The sequence below is a fragment of the Babylonia areolata genome, chromosome 25 (assembly GCF_041734735.1).
Source record: "Babylonia areolata isolate BAREFJ2019XMU chromosome 25, ASM4173473v1, whole genome shotgun sequence".
NCBI classification, from domain to species: Eukaryota; Metazoa; Mollusca; class Gastropoda; order Neogastropoda; family Buccinidae; genus Babylonia; species Babylonia areolata.
Genome location: NC_134900.1, coordinates 6,021,892 through 6,038,767, shown reverse-complemented (window position 1 = coordinate 6,038,767; position 16,876 = coordinate 6,021,892). Strand labels below are relative to the sequence as shown.

General features: G+C 42.9%; 1 protein-coding gene across 2 annotated transcripts in view; it reads right to left on the bottom strand.

The window, feature by feature from the left end:
• The window catches only part of LOC143299366 (vezatin-like), a 25,801-nt gene extending 8,925 nt beyond the window's left edge, over nucleotides 1–16,876 (bottom strand). Inside the window, exons 1-12 of one of the 2 annotated variants that reach the window (XM_076612512.1) lie at nucleotides 16,817–16,876; nucleotides 16,266–16,379; nucleotides 15,357–15,440; nucleotides 14,835–14,974; nucleotides 13,132–13,437; nucleotides 11,883–12,035; nucleotides 10,641–10,806; nucleotides 10,285–10,363; nucleotides 9,464–9,698; nucleotides 8,641–8,849; nucleotides 714–817; nucleotides 247–324 (exon numbers count right to left, since the gene is read on the bottom strand). In XM_076612512.1, coding sequence (XP_076468627.1) covers nucleotides 247–324; nucleotides 714–817; nucleotides 8,641–8,849; nucleotides 9,464–9,698; nucleotides 10,285–10,363; nucleotides 10,641–10,806; nucleotides 11,883–12,035; nucleotides 13,132–13,437; nucleotides 14,835–14,974; nucleotides 15,357–15,440; nucleotides 16,266–16,379; nucleotides 16,817–16,864 — 1,716 coding nt within the window. In that variant the 5' untranslated portion in view covers nucleotides 16,865–16,876. The remainder of the gene's footprint in view (nucleotides 1–246; nucleotides 325–713; nucleotides 818–8,640; nucleotides 8,850–9,463; nucleotides 9,699–10,284; nucleotides 10,364–10,640; nucleotides 10,807–11,882; nucleotides 12,036–13,131; nucleotides 13,438–14,834; nucleotides 14,975–15,356; nucleotides 15,441–16,265; nucleotides 16,380–16,816) is intronic. The other variant, XM_076612513.1, reaches the window with a different exon arrangement.

Genomic DNA, 16,876 nt, shown 5'->3' with positions numbered 1-16,876 from the left:
TTCACTTAAGGTAAGCATTTTTAGTAAAGTCATTGTTATATCTGTCCACTGGTATGTGTTTTATGTTTGTAGGGTGAGTGGTTGATTTTTTGTGATTTTTTAAAAACTGCTTAAAATAGTGTGATTATTGGGGGAAATCCGGTCATTTTGACTACAACATTATTGAGTTAAGACCTGTGCTTCTGCAAGTTACTGCATTCTTACACACAGCTACACAATTTCCCTATGCATTACAGCATGGCTCACCTCTTCCTCTGAGGCTGTGAGTTCACAGTGTCCCCGCCCACTGGCGTAATCCTGAGGCTCAGAGTAGGCCTCAAACACCTGTAGAGTACACACACACACACACACACACACACACACCATGAATCAATAGCATACATGTACAAGGAATAGTTATTTCCAACTTTCCATCTCTCACTCCATCTTCTTTCTTTCTTTCTCTCTCTCACACACACACATATAACTATTCTGTGTTGTAATTTATCATATTTAATAACTGTTAAGTCAAATGCAGTTCTGAACAGTATTTTCATTGACATACTGCTAAGCATATCACTGTGTTGCCGACAATGCACAGCACATTCACTGATAATTTCACACAATAAAAAATAAGCAACAAATTACCCTTTTTAAAAAAAATTAGAAACATCCCCGTGGCAAAGCAAACTGAACAGAAAGAAAGAGGAAGAAAAGAGGAGAACAGACTTTACCTCATCCAGAATGATGGGTGTGTCTTGTGCCGACACCTTGGTGACGTTCACAGACGGATGCACAGTTTGCACTGCTGCTGTCTCCACGACTGCTGCTCTGCACTCTGCAATACCACCAAGATTTGTTATACCTAAATGGACCAATACCAACACTTATCACACATACAATGAACAATCCACCAACACTCATCACATCTACATGGAACAATACCACGAACACTCACCACACCTACATGTAAAATGGACTGCAATACCACCAACACTTACCACACCTACATGTAAAATGGACTGCAATACCACCAACACTCACCACACCTACATGTAAAATGGACCCTGCAATACCACCAACACTCACCACACCTACATGTAAAATGGACCATGCAATACCACCAACACTTACCACACCTACATGTAAAATGGACTCCATACCACTAACACTCACCACACCTACATGTAAAATGGACCATGCAATACCACCAACACTCATCACACCTACATGTAAAATGGACCCTGCAATACCACCAACACTCACCACACCTACATGTAAAATGGACCATGCAATACCACCAACACTACCACACCTACATGTAAAATGGACTCCAATACCACTAACACTCACCACACCTACATGTAAAATGGACTGCAATACCACCACACTCATCACAACCTACATGTAAGATGACCCTGCAATACCACCAACACTCACCACACCTACATGTAAAATGGACCTATGCCAATACCACCAACACTTACCACACCTACATGTAAAATGGACTCCAATACCACTAACACTCACCACACCTACATGTAAAATGGACTGCAATACCACCAACACTCACCACACCTACATGTAAAATGGACTCCAATACCACTAACACTCACCACACCTACATGTAAAATGGACCATGCAATACCACCAACACTCACCACACCTACATGTAAAATGGACCATGCAATACCACCAACACTCACCACACCTACATGTAAAATGGACTGCAATACCACCAACACTCACCACACCTACATGTAAGATGGACTCCAATACCACTAACACTCACCACACCTACATGTAAAATGGACTGCAATACCACCAACACTTACCACACCTACATGTAAGATGGACTGCAATACCACCAACACTCACCACACCTACATGTAAAATGGACCATGCAATACCACCAACACTCATCACACCTACATGTAAGATGGACTGCAATACCACCAACACTTATCACACCTACATGTAAGATGGACTGCAATACCACCAACACTCATCACACCTACATGTAAAATGGACCCTGCAATACCACCAACACTTATCACACCTACATGTAAGATGGACTGCAATACCACCAACACTCATCACACCTACATGTAAAATGGACTGCAATACCACCAACACTTACCATACCAACATGTAACATGGACTATATAATACCACCAACACTTACCATAAAATGGACTCTACTTCACTACCAACACATATCACACCTACATGGAACAACTGTCTCTACTGCTGCTTTCCATCTGGGCATAAAGCCTGTCACTAAAAAAAAGGCCTCAACTAAATCTTTCTGCACTGTGTGGATAATAGTCAGACTAGCTTGAGGAACCAAAAATATAAGTATACGACTGGTGGTGTGTCCATCGAGATCGATGATGACCATTGTTGTCATCCAGCTGGGGGATGGGGGGAGGATGCTCATGAATCTACCTGTGAATGCGCAGATGGCTGAATAGTCCAATCTGCGCACGAAATGTTCGCTGACAGTTGGGGCAGACAAAGACAGGCATACCATTGTCAGGGAGCTTGTTTGCCCGTGACTTTCTGGCCTGCCTCTTCTGAACAGCTGCAGCAGTCCTGTTGGCCTCGCACAACTTGGCGCCTTTGTGCACAGCAGCGCGCCATTTGTCACGGTCCACTGCAGATTCCTCCCAGGAGTCAGGGTTGATATCAAACGCTTTCAGAGAGACTTTCAGAGTATCTCTGAAGCGCTTCTTCTGACCTCCGTGTGATCTCTTCCCTTGTTGCAGCTCGCCATAGAAGAGCCTTTTGGGCAGCCAATGGTCTGGCATGTGTGCCACGTGTCCAGCCCAGCGAAGCTGGGACTGCATCAGCATGGTGAAGATGCTGGGAAGGGTGGCTTTTGCGAGCACCTCTGTGTCTGGGGTCCTGTCTTGCCACTTGATGTTCAGTAGCTTCCTGAGGCATGTTGTGTGGAAGTGGTTCAGTTTCTTGGCATGTCGTTGGTACACTGTCCAAGTTTCGCAGGCGTACAGTAGTGTGGGGAGAACTACTGCTCTGTAGACCTTTAGCTTGGTCTCAAGACTAATGCCTCTTCTGTTCCAGACATTTGCAATGAGTCTACCTAAAGTTGCGCTTGCTCTTGCAATCCTGACGTTCACTTCATCGTCGATGGTCGCATTTCGTGACAGTGTGCTGCCAAGGTATGTGAACCGCTCCACCGCACTGAGTCTCTGACCGTTGACTGTGATGTTGGGCTCAACGTAGGGTTTCCCTGGGGCTGGCTGATGTAGAACTTCAGTTTTCCTCATGCTGATGGTAAGGCCGAAGTTCCTGCTGGCAGTGGCAAAGTTGTCGATGCTGAGTTGCATGTCAGCTTCAGATCCAGCGTTGAGGGCACAATCATCAGCAAACAAAAAGTCTCTGATGATGTCTGTCATGACCTTCGTTTTTGCTTGAAGCCTTCTGAGGTTAAGCAACTTGCCATCTGTTCGGTACTTTAGGCCGATTCCAACATCACCATCTCTGAAGGCATCAGTAAGCATTGCAGAGAACATGAGGCTGAACAGCGTTGGAGCCAGGACGCAGCCTTGCTTGACACCATTTGTGACAGCAAAAGGAGCAGATGTTTCGCCATTGTCCTGGACTCGAGCCTGCATGCCTTCATGGAATTGGCTGACCAAGGAAATAAATTTCCGAGGGCATCCGTACTTGGCCATGATCTTCCACAGTCCCTCTCTACTCAGAGTGTCGAAGGCCTTAGTGAGGTCGACATAGGTGGAGAACAGATCAGCATTTTGCTCCTGACATTTCTCTTGCAGCTGCCTTGCAGCAAACACCATGTCGGTGGATCCGCGCTCTTTTCGGAATCCACATTGGCTCTCAGGCAAATGACCTTGGTCAAGGTGTGCTGTGAGGCGGTTTAGTAGGATCCTGGCAAGAATCTTGCCTGCGATGGAGAGCAAGGAAATGCCCCGATGGTTATCACAGGCTTGCCGGTTCCCCTTTCGCTTGTACGAGTGAATGATAGATGCATCTTTGAAATCCTGGGGGATCGTCTCTTCTTTCCACATGAGTGAGTACAGCTGATGGAGCTTCTCAGTCAGCACAGTGCCTCCATCCTTGTAGACCTCTGCTGGTATGGAGTCTGAGCCAGGTGCTTTGCCACTGGATAGCAGACGGATTGCTTTCTGGGTCTCAAGAGGTGTTGGCGGATCGTCCAGTGCTTCGTTGATGGGGACTTGTGGGAGATGGTCTATGGCTTCATCATTTATGGAGGAAGGGTGATTTAAGACACTGTTGAAGTGCTCAGCCCAGCGTTTGAGAATTTTCTCCTTCTCGATGATCAAGGTATTCCCATCTGCACTGAGGAGGGGGGATGATCCTGAGGATGTGGGGCCGTAGACTTCTTTAAAGGCACCATAGAACTTCTTCATATCGTGCCTGTCAGCATATCCCTGGATCTCATCAGCTTTGTCACTCAGCCACTTATCCTGCATTTGGCGTAACTTTTGCTGAACAGTCCTGCGGATGGCATCGTACGCATCCTTTTTTGATGTGGACTTTGGGTTGCTCAGGTAGGCTTGATGCAGACGGTGTTTCTCATCCAGAAGCTGCTTGATTTCATCACAGTTTTCATCAAACCAGTCTTTGTGCTTTCTGGTCATGGGTCCCAGGGTCTCTGAAGCTGTACTATAGATCAGCTCACGCAGGGTCCTCCAGTCAGACTCTACATTCTGGTTGTCCAGAGAGGCGGATTCCAGACGATCTTCCAGCAGCTCCACAAAGGACTGTTTGATGGTGATGTTTTTCAGCTTAGTGATGTTGAGCCGTTTTGGAGCCTTCTGGCCTTGGGGGCGTCTCTTGGGCTGGATTTGAATATTCAGCTTCGAGACTACAAGGCGATGGTCTGTCCAACACTCGGCACCGCACATGGTCTTTGTTACATGTATATCTTGCCTATCCCTTTTCCTGACGATGACATAATCGTTGAGATGCCAATGCTTTGAGCGAGGGTGCATCCATGACGTCCTGTTACGGGTAGGGAGGCAGAAAACTGTGTTGGTTATCAGCAGTTCGTGCTCTGCACAGGTCTGAAGCAAAAGCAATCCATTTGGGTTGCAGTGGCCCACGCCATGCTTTCCAATCACTCCATCCCAGGAGATGTAGTCAGAGCCAACTCTAGCATTGAAATCCCCAAGAATGATGAGCTTGTCTGCTTTCGGGATAGCAGCAATGACAGAGTGAAGGTCCTCGTAGAACTTCGCCTTCACTTCATCCGGGTTGGTCATGGTTGGGGCGTAGGCACTGACAATGGTGAGGTGCTTCTGGCCAGATGCCAGTGGGAGTTTCATGGTCATAAGCCTATCGTTGACTCCCTTTGGGATTCCAGCTAGCTTGCTGACAAGTGCTGTTTTTACTGCAAAACCAACGCCAGCCTCACGTCGCTCTTCGCTTTCCTCGTCCACTCCAGAAGAAGGTGTAACCAGATCCCTGTTCACAGAGCTCGCCTTCGCCTGCAAGCCGAGTCTCACTCAAGGCTGCGATGTCAATGTTGTATCTGGCGAGTTCGGATGCAACTAGTGCTGTTCTCCTTTGGGGTCTGTCCGTGTTATCTCTGTCCAGGAGAGTCCTTATGTTCCAAGCACCAATGGTGAGAGGAACGATCTTTGTTTTTTTCTTTTCTTTCTTGTTGTTTCGACCGCTGATGTAGGGTCCCTGCCAGCCGCGGTATGCTGGCCAGGGTGATATGGAGCAGGCAATTTTTAGGGCGCCTTTTCTAGCCCCTTCCTCATGCCAGGGAGGTGAGCAGTGCATTCCTAAAGAGGGCTGCTCAGACGGCTGCCGAGCTCCATCGCTGCTCCTGTCAACGAAGAACGACCCTATGGCCTGAGCCGTCTGCGTGCAGGTCTGCGGCTGCGACTGCCAGTATACCCACACCTGTCGTTTCATTGCTCGCCTGTCGCCACAGGACTTGGGGGTGATGAAATGATGAAGGATGAAAGGTCATTTTGGATGACTGATGACTTGTGCGATGAGTGTGTTTAAAGTGAAGAGGAGTTGCGCAACGTCGACCTCACTCTCTCGTCCGGGTCCACCAATTTCCAGTGGCAAGACTAAGTCGAGACGACTGGAAGATGAGCACGGATGCAGTGGATGACCAAGATATCCTTTCAGTGTCTCATCTTGCTCTCTGCACTCCACAGTGCGTTGCTGTAACCGCCTTCCTCTCCGTTGAACCGATAGGTTTCTTCCGCAGATTCTGCCGGATCCAGACTTCGCATGCATGGGTAGACACACCCCGGGGGCCAACTGCGTGTGGCATGCACACAGCACGGTGGAGCTAGATGGCCGCCGGTGGCTCTCCTGAGCCAACGCCCTTTTATGGATCTCCATAAGGGTGTCTAGCCACCCGCCTCACCAGTCCCGGAATGGAGCGGTGGGAGTGCCGGTTTAGTCGCCGGCAACCCGACCCTGAACAAGTTGTACTGGATTACAGGTTACCAGTAGCAGATCTAATGACCTGACCTGACTCTCCACACTCCACTACTCCGGGGCCAAACTTCACTGTTCTAACAAGGACTTTTCTTACTTTTTCTTCTCATAAAATGACCGAAGCAAAGGCCATACTCCATTATTAAAAAGGAAAAATTTCCTACTTTTTCTTCACATACGCTGACCACAATCTGGGCCACACTGCACTATTCTGTGGCCAAACTCCACTGTTCTAACGGGACTTTTCTTACTTTTTCTTCTCATAAAGTGACCAAAACAAAGGCCATACTCCATTATTAAAAGGAAAATTTCCTACTTTTTCTTCACATCCACTGACCACAATCTGGGCCATACTCCACTGTTCTAACAGGGACTTTTTCTTACTTTTTCTTCTCATAAAATGACCGAAGCAAAGGCCATACTCCATTATTAAAAAGGAAAAATTTCCTACTTTTTCTTCACATACACTGACCAAAATCTGGGCCACACTCCACTATTCCGTGGCCAAACTCCACTGTTCTAACGGGACTTTTCTTACTTTTTCTTCTCATAAAATGACCGAAACAAAGGCCATACTCCATTATTAAAAGGAAAATTTCCTACTTTTTCTTCACATTCACTGACCACAATCTGGGCCATACTCCACTGTTCTAACAGGGACTTTTCTTACTTTTTCTTCTCATAAAATGACCGAAGCAAAGGCCTACTCCATTATTAAAAAGGAAAATTACTTTTCTTCACACACCTGAACCAAACTCCACTATTCTAGAACGGGACTTGTTCCAACTTTTCACATTCAGTGACCAAAACATAACCACAAAGGAACTTTTCTATGCTTTCTTTGACATGCAATGACCACAGCCCAAGCCATAAAAAAAAACCCTTTTATTAAACTGTCATTATACATTCTGAACTCAATGGCACAGTCCAGAACTATATATACATTTTTTTTAAGTATTCTTTTTAACAACAGCATTCATCAATCACAAAAGTATACGACTATCGAAACAAGGGAAAGCTTTCTGGGCTTCAAAATCCACACGCTAATTGCTTCAGAACATGTTGCAGATCTGTTTTCTTTATGCAAGAGACTCCAGCAGGAACCTTCCCAAAGATTGTATATGTGTTGTTGTTTTTTTAAACAAACATCACTTTATCAAGGTCATGAGGCATCTGCAGAGTAAACCAATTACTCTTTCACAAGTGTTTATGAACAAGTTTTGAATCACAACATGACAGCAGAGAAAGCTAAATTAAATACAATATTGATAAGTTTGATAAATTGATAACGCACTAGTCATTAGACTGAAACTATAATTAGAAACATGAGAATGTTTGACACCATGTGTGTCAGTGTACAGAAAATTCTGGTATATATGTATGCATGTATGCATGTGTGTGTGTGTGTGTGTGTGTGTGTGTTATTATATTTGAGGTCACTGTCTATTGACATTAAAAATAGTTAATCATATTTTATTGAAGAATCAAACAAAAGAAAACAAACAAAAAACCATAAGTACAACACACAAAAAAACAAAACAAAAAAAAACCAACAACATATGTGCTATCTTCCTATTATATTCTTCACTCTTGCATCTAGCATTTGTTGTAAGTGTGATTTCTGTGAATTACATTTTCTCTCCTGCATCATTCTCTGACATAAAAACTAGTTTAGTAAATCTAACAACCTAAGAAACATGGAGTGATGGCCTAGAGGTAACGCGTCCACCTAGGAAGCAAGAGAATCTGAGCGTGCTGGTTCGAATCACGGCTCTGCCGCCGATATTTTCTCCCCCTCCACTAGACCTTGAGTGGTGGTCTGGACGCTAGTCATTCGGATGAGACGATAAACCGAGGTCCCATGTGCAGCATGCACTTAGTGCACGTAAAAGAACCAACGGCAACAAAAAGGTTGTTCCTGGCAAAATTCTGTAGAAAAATCCACTTCAATAGGAAAAACAAATAAAACTGCATGCAGGAAAAAATACAAAAAATTGGGTGGCGCTGTAGTGTAGCGACACGCTCTCCCTCGGGAGAGCAGCCCGAATTTCACACAAAAAAATCTGTTGTGATATTAAGAAATACAAATACAAATATCTCTGATGTAACTGTCCTGCTGTTTGCCAGTTACGTTTTGGCACAGCATCAAAACCCTGAAGCTGCCTGCACTGGCTCCAGCCTGAATACCTGGTGTGTTTTTGCTCTCCAGCTGTTTCACCCCTTCCTCCAGACAGCCACCACAGGCACCCAGTTCAGATCTGATCGTTGCCAGCATCTGGCTCCAGCTTTCCCTCTCCATCTCCTCTATAACGTGTGGGACCTCTCTCTCATCACCAGCTGCCTTGCTTTCATCTTCGTCCAGTTTCTTCTCCATGGCTTCACTTAGATCCTGAATTCTTCAAACAGTACAGAGGATACATGCTTCCATGTGAATGTGTAGGCAAACACTGACATATGCAGATCATTGTTCACCAACACAAAGATGTTTATGTAAACGAACTTCAACATGAATGTTTTCAGGACTTCTTGGAAGCAAGCACACACTCAACCAAACACACATAAAAATGTGCACGTGTACATTCACACATGCACACACACAATAGACATGAAATAGAACACAAACACAAATAAGTGAAAGTGCACAGCACAATAACTGTACAATGTTTATGTAATGTAATTTGTCACAGTCACAAAGTTAGTAGGTTTCTTCATGGTCTTGCTGCCTTGTGCTGTGATTGCATGCACTTGTGTATATTTTGAGTATCTGTGTACATGTGTGTGTGCATACATGCATATGCGAGTGTGTGTGTGTTTGCGTGAATGCATGTGTGTGTGTACATGTGTGCACGTAAGAGTGCATGCCTGCATGCATGCACTCTTGTGTGTATGCATACTTCTGCCAGTCTGTCAGTGCCTCTATAATTTCCAAATTTCTTCATCTTTTTATCAACTCAAACTTAATATTCATGCACACACACACAAACACACACACACATAAGCACTCACTGACTTTTTCAGAGCTGCCAGAAGGTGCAGCTCCAAGCTATGCATGGCAGTGTAGGTCAGTCGCAGCTGGCTGGCTGAGGATGGTGGCTGCCATGCCACACTCCTGTGACTCCTCACAGCCGTGCTCACCGATCCATGGCGGTGAGCGGTGAGGCATGACTGGAGGGCTGTGTGTAGCTTCTCCAGTTCATGGGATACAGTGTCCAGGAGAGAAGCCACACTGACACAAACATCACCTCCTGAAAGTGACAAGGTAAACTGGTGTTCAAGGTTCTGTTGATTCAGAAAGAAGAAGAATACAGCATCCAACAATGGCCAATATGCAGCATACAGCTTCCATTTTTCAAATCAAGTTCTACAGCATTCAAATCAAGTTCTACAAAGTGTTTGGTCTTGTTAAGCATATTCTGTGTGGTTTTGTCAAGCGTGTTTGTGTCTTTGTATTGTTTATATTGTGTTATATCTGGTCAAAGCCAGTGGACATGAAGACTGTGATTTTTAAAAAATCACAAAAGATCAGCTTCAGCAAAAAAACAAACAAACAAAAAATATGTATATGTACATAGGACACACACACACACACACACACAGAATCATCTGATGATAATCAGATGCCTTACTTCTGGATTATTTTCCTTTGAGTGTGTGTATGTGTCAACGATGAACAAATGTGTGCATGTGTGTGTACGCGCATTTATTTGTCTGTTTTCAATTTTGCTGCATACCCTTTGCTCTTTTTTCCCTCTCAGACTACCTGTTCAGACACACATTTCCATTGTACAAAAGAATACCTGAATATAAATGAAAACTGAACACTTTACCTACCTTCATGTGTCCAAATGAAGCACACAGCCAAACGACGAAGAAACTCAGATGCGTGGATGTAATTCAACTCTTGCAGCGACTACCAAACAAACACACAGGTATTTTACACATCAACAGTATTTCAAACCTGGATAATTCACAAATCACAAGCAGTTTAAAACTAACAAACTGCTCATGCACATACCTTGAAATGCATAGACATAAGCACAGTAGTTTGTCTTTAAAAAAATTTTTATTCTAAACAAATCCAAAGGAGAGAAAGAAGAAATTATTTTCAAAAAACACTCATACATTTCCCCCTCCCAAACCAAATACCCAACCCTACTCTTCACATTTTCCCAACCTGGAGCTCAGACCTTCAAGACATCAATGGAAAAGCCGTCAGACATGTCGTGCAATGCTGTCTCAGTTGTTTCATCAGCTTCACCATCATCACTTTGCTGCAGCATCGCAGGGTACTGTGACAGTGGAATTTCTGAACAGTAGCGTGTCACACCCGATACCTCCACTTTCACTGGGCACCTGATCAACGTTAAGGTGGAAAGCTTTGGATACAGATTCATGACTCAATCATACTGAGGCTGAATAAAATATTTCGGATCCAAGGCTGTGCTGCATGAGTTAGCTTTCTTAGCTGCACTAACTTTACTCAGCGTGGGAATGTTTCTAAACATGCACCGACTAAGGAAATTGCTTAACACTTAGCAAATTTAGCGCTACTGAGATCAATTGTCCAACGCAGTCCAATTCTTTGTATCAAGGACATGAAAAGACACAAATCTTTCAATAAATATAATGAGAACTGCTAGCTAAATCATAATAATGCAAGCACTGCAGTAAAGAAAAACAAATTTATTCATCATTCATACATCCAGTTTATCTATTCCTTCACTGATTAGGATGCTGCTGCTGATAGGAGGAGTTTGTATTATACTCCATGTTTGGTGTTAAATATACTTACCATGTCAAACTGATGCAAACTAGGCCTATTGGTTTGCTCTGCTTGGCCAAATTTCGCGCGGCTAACAGTGAAAAGATGGGCCCACCGCTCTCAGCCAATCAAACGCCTCTAAAAACTATAAGCGCTTAATCATTCCTTTGGCCAAGGCTCTCCACGCCATCTTGTCAGGTTTACGCTCTGTCTCGTCTTACGCTTTTTTCGGCTGTTCAGCGTATCCTTTTGGCCTTCATGTTTGGTGTTTACATATACTTACCATGTCAAACTGATGCGAATAGGTCCTCTGTCAGCACGCAGGTGACCGCCACGGTCACTACGGCTTCCTTTTCAGGACCGACGGCAGCTGAGGGACCCCGCTCAGCCCGTGGGAGCCTGCTGGTCCCACCTACCCAGCCCTCGGTCCTAAAAGGAGATGAGTGGGTGTTCGTCCCCTCACAGCACTCGTGGGTCCCTCTGGCGTCCAGGGACGCTCTCTCTGAGAAGGTGTGGCACCCACCATCCCAAGCATGGTTGGACCTACGGTGATGATGATGATGATTATGATATCTATTCCTTCATAGATGATGATGATGATGATGATAATGATGATTGTGATAATGATGATTATGTCTATTCCTTCATTGATGATGATGAAGGATACATTTGCACCAGGTGTGCAAAGGAACGTCGCCAGGTGAAGAAAGCGGACCGTGAAGCAAGGAACAAGGTCTTCCGCAGCAGGGGACATTGCCGCTGTTGTGTGCCTGCTGACTGCAATTCTCGCACCACTCGACTGGTACCAGGATTCCCAACGCTGCGGACAGAGTTAAACTGTGAGGATGTATGTGACACAGAGAGGGAGAGAAAGAGAAGGGTGTCAGAGAGAGAGAGGGAGAGATAGAGAGAGGAGAGAAAGAAAGAGGTGTCAGAGAGAGAGAGAGATAGAGGGGGAGTGTGTGTGTGTGTGCTTGTATGCATGCATGTGGATATGTGTAGGGCAGAGGGCATATTTTAAACATACTTTAAAACTATGATTGTTGTTTTTCTGCCTGACTATGATTGCTTTCAATGTGAACAGCAACCATACTTTAAGAATCTTTTTTTTTTTTCACTTCTGTTTTTAACGTGGGTGCTTCTTTACCAAACAGAATGCAGAACCAAACTCTGTTTTTTTAAAGAAACTTTAATGGTACACACACATATCTTTGACATATTTTTACCACTGTAAATGGTGATGATGTGAACATATTACATGAACATTTCAAAGATTAATCTTTCCATTTTAGTTTAACAATAAGACATATGTGATTTACAATTCACAAATACCATACAAGTGAATATCATGATATATAATTAAAAAAAAAACCCACTTCTAAGCAAGCTCATGACACTTTTATTCACCACTGCAATTTTTTTTTCTTTGTATAAACAGTAACATATTTATCCAGCATTCCATTAAACACTGAACAGACTTCAAGTGAACACACTGCAAAGTACCAATAGAGAATGTTGAATTTGTGTGAAACTGCAACCCATCTTTATTTTGTGGTGAGTGTACGGTGCACTCCAATTCTAATAGTCCAAAAACATGTCAAGGAAACAACCATACAAAATGTATCACTCTCAAGGTTTTGAATCGCCACAACATAAGGGTTCTTTTTTTGTCATTGTTTTTATTGCTCTATAATCACATGTGCACACGACCATTTTCACACTCGTATGCTTTTCTAGTATCAAAGCCCTTCACTCTACCTGGATTGTAGGTCATGAATAATGATTCTGCATGCAAATGTGCATTTCCAAGCACATGCATATTCTCTCACACACACACTCACACTTATACACTCTTTCTCTCTCTTAAACACACACACACACACACACACACACAAACACTACATCTACGCACTCACAAAGTAAACCCTCTGGCCACAAGCTCAGACTCCTGGATGAACCGCACGCACTTGGCGCTGACCTCCTTCCACCTGCCTGCCGCTCTCAGCACTCTGCCAACACTGCCCTCCAGAACTTCTCCCTGTCTCCCCACCCTCCTGCACTGCCAGGCCTTTGCTGCCTGAGCCACAACCATGGGCAGCAGCAGGACCAGCAGAGTGTTGGCCATCACCAAGTCCCAGGGGTGAAGGCTGACTGGCCACCATGGGGAAAAGGCCCAGAGGAAAAGGCAGGCGACGGCAGCGCATGACAACAGCAGCCACTTCCTGAACATCACCAACAAACAAATGAATTATTACTTCTTGGTATGCCAGATCTAAGCAAAACCTACAGAATTAAACATTAAAGTGGTGGTGCAACAATTATGCTTTCACAAAAAAAGAAAAGGAAAAAAAAAGGGGGTGGTGCTGCACTGTGTCAGTACGCTCTTCCCAGGGAGAGAAACCAGAATTTAACACAGGGAAATCTGTTGTGCCGAAAGTGATACTTCTTCTTCGTTTGTGGGTTGCAACTCCCACTTTCATTCAAATGTACACGAGTGGGTTTTTACATGTATAAACGTTTTTACCTGCCATGTAGGCAGCCATACTCCGTTTTCAGGGGTGTGCATACTGGGCATGTTCTTGTTTCTATAACCCACTGAATGCCGACATGGACTGCAGGATCTTGAACGTGCGTATTTGATCTTCTGCCTGACGTATACACATGAAGGGGGTTCAGGCACAAGCAGGTCTGCACATATGTTGACCTGGGAGATCTGAAAAATCTCCACTTTTACCCACCAGGCGCCGTTACCGAGATTTGAACCTGGGACCCTCAGATTTAAAGTCCAACGCTTTGACCATTCCGCTATTGTGCCCGTCAGAAAGTGATACAACATAATTCAATAAACAAGTAACTAACTTTGACTCATTGAAAGACAAAGACATCTTCAAACAAATGATTTGTTGTACTTTCCATCAGTATCAAAGGTTTTGTTCACAAGAGGGATACAGAAACACAGTTGTCTCTGGATAAGTCAACCTTGTGGGTCACACAAAAACTAACAAATAAAAAAAAAATTTTTTAAATAGAAAAAAAAAGGTCTAGTATGGATCAGTATGGAAAATTATATAATAAAGATGTCATATATATATATATGTGTGTGTGTGTGTGTGTGTGTGTGTGTGTGTGTGATAACCTAGCATGTCAATAAACATTTCTGGAAGTTTCATTTTACTGATTTTCTATTTTATGTCTTTTATGAATTTTTTTTTTTTTTTTTTTTTAGCCCTTTCAAGTGTAATGTCTATGGGGAAGAGAAAGGAGAAAACTTGCCATCCTGAGTGAGTTAAGCAATGTTGGTTTAAGCAGACGCAGCTGCAAAGTACACAAATAAAAAAGAGATATAAGGATAAGTAAGCTATATGCATACGAATATGACTTTGTAGTCCATGATATTATACTTCCATTCAATTGGAAAACTGCCAGTCTTATCTCCACTGATTTTCAATCCTGTAGCGCTTTTTGTAATGTACATGTAGCTATGAAAAGATATTCCTCATGATTTTTTTCAGTTTTTCATTTGTAAAGATGAAATTCAGCCAACACAGTAAATGACTGAGCTAAGGTGCAAAGTGTCTTCCATTCAACGAGCATAAAAAAATCAGATCATTTCACTGACCTTGAGTGAGTCTTCAGTGGAGTGTGTGTTTCAGTCTGCTGTTCCTCTGCTCTCAGGTCCTGCAAGAACAGGTCATCTTCTTCTGTCAGCAGACTGCTCCCAGCCACTGTTGCAAACACCTGCCTGTGGGTCTCTTTCACCTGTGCAGACAAAATTCAATTGGCATTTTTCTATATATATATATATAAATATCAAATAACCACACAGACAAGCAGTATCGCTGCAAAGACTGTGCATGCACACACACACACACATGCACACACACAATCAAAATATATTATTCTGTCACCCCTACTGGGCTAATGAGGATTACAAAAACAACATATTTAACATTATAACTGATCAACAGAGCAGAGCTATTACAGAGTATAAGAGAAACATAAAATGTTGTGCATACTAGGTTTGTGGTATCAAATCTTAACCAAAATACTTCAGATGACATTGCACACCTTTACAAATGTAATCAAGAAAAAGGAAAACAATGCTGCCTTATAATCTGAAAAATGTATGAAGTGAACTCACCTGTAACTTGAAAGTATGCTTGAGTGAAAACAACATGCCAAGTTCTTTTGTGCAGAACTTGCATATTCTGGACCACAGGAACTGCTGACACATGCAACATTTAAAAAAATGTCAGTGTGCTCCAGGATCAATCATGTACACATAAACATGCACATTAGCACAAATCCTGCATATTTTTAGATGCATGGACACTTACATTTAGATATACGAAGAGAAAGAAAATGGGTTATAAACAAGTCCAAATACAAGCAGTCTTCCCAGAGTGTTCATATATCTCCATCCTTCACATATGTTTTGGAGTTAACTTTGAAACCATTATCAGCTGGCCCATCAATGACAGAGAAAAGTTATGGTCTGTGGGATCATCCTCTGCTGGCCCATCAATGACACAGGCAAGTTATTGTCTTTAAGACCTAACACAAACATCAAGAATATGATATACCCCTACATGCTGGTTACTCATTATGTCTTTGCAGATCATGATCAAGCCTACATGGTGAACATTTGTTTTATTCATTGATGAATGAAGAAGAGTCTGAAGAGCAATATCAAGTACATATATATGTATATATATATATATATATTTTTTTTTTTTTTTTTTTTTTTTTTTTAATACTTCTTTTATTTGCTTCCATTGCCACCTGGGAGGAACAGTTACAGCACTTTTAAAAATGAAGAAGAATTTTTTTTTTCACAAAAAAGGATACATGAAAAGACAACATTGATAGGAACATAAACTTAAAACTCTCTTCTTGTTGATATACAAATTTATTTTATTTACTCAGACATCATGATCTTGCTGTAGCACATATTCGTGAAGCACTATCATGACTATGCGCTTTAAATGACAAACTGATCCATTTAATTTCATCATATACATGTAATATTCTTTCACAGTATGCCAATTACATTGTCACAGGCATTGGTGTTGAAACCACAGTCCGAAGAACTGATCTTTTGAACATCTTGCTCTCCAATGCCTTCCAAACCGGCATCCACCATGGACCAGTAAAGTGGCGAATTCTGAAACAATGGCAAAAGGAATGTTAAACATGCATATGCTCTAATGTTCTCTGGGGAACCATGAAATTAAAACTAAAAGTGAGAAACTTTTAAAACATTATATAATGTTTCTGATGTTTCAACATTCGAACAAACTGAAAGTGATTTTCCTAGCTTACCACTTTCGGAACTTCCCGACCGCTCCCCCTCCCCTCCCCCTCTCTTTCCTGTTATTAATGGTTTTTGTTTGTTGAACTGATCTTCTTCTGTTGTGTAGCCGCAATCAACACGTTGATTATTTTGATCGCTAACTGAAGCACAGAGCAGAAGTTGTGAACTACTGCCAACAAATTATTAATATATCTGAAAGAAAATACGCGAAACAACTATTCGGCAATGCTACTTTTTCAAAGAGAACAGCATTAAATAACTCAACCTAATACAAAATAAGTATCCACCTCGAAAATAACTTCACAGTCATCGTTGTCGTCTGCAGCTGCAGCCATCGTTCAAGGGAC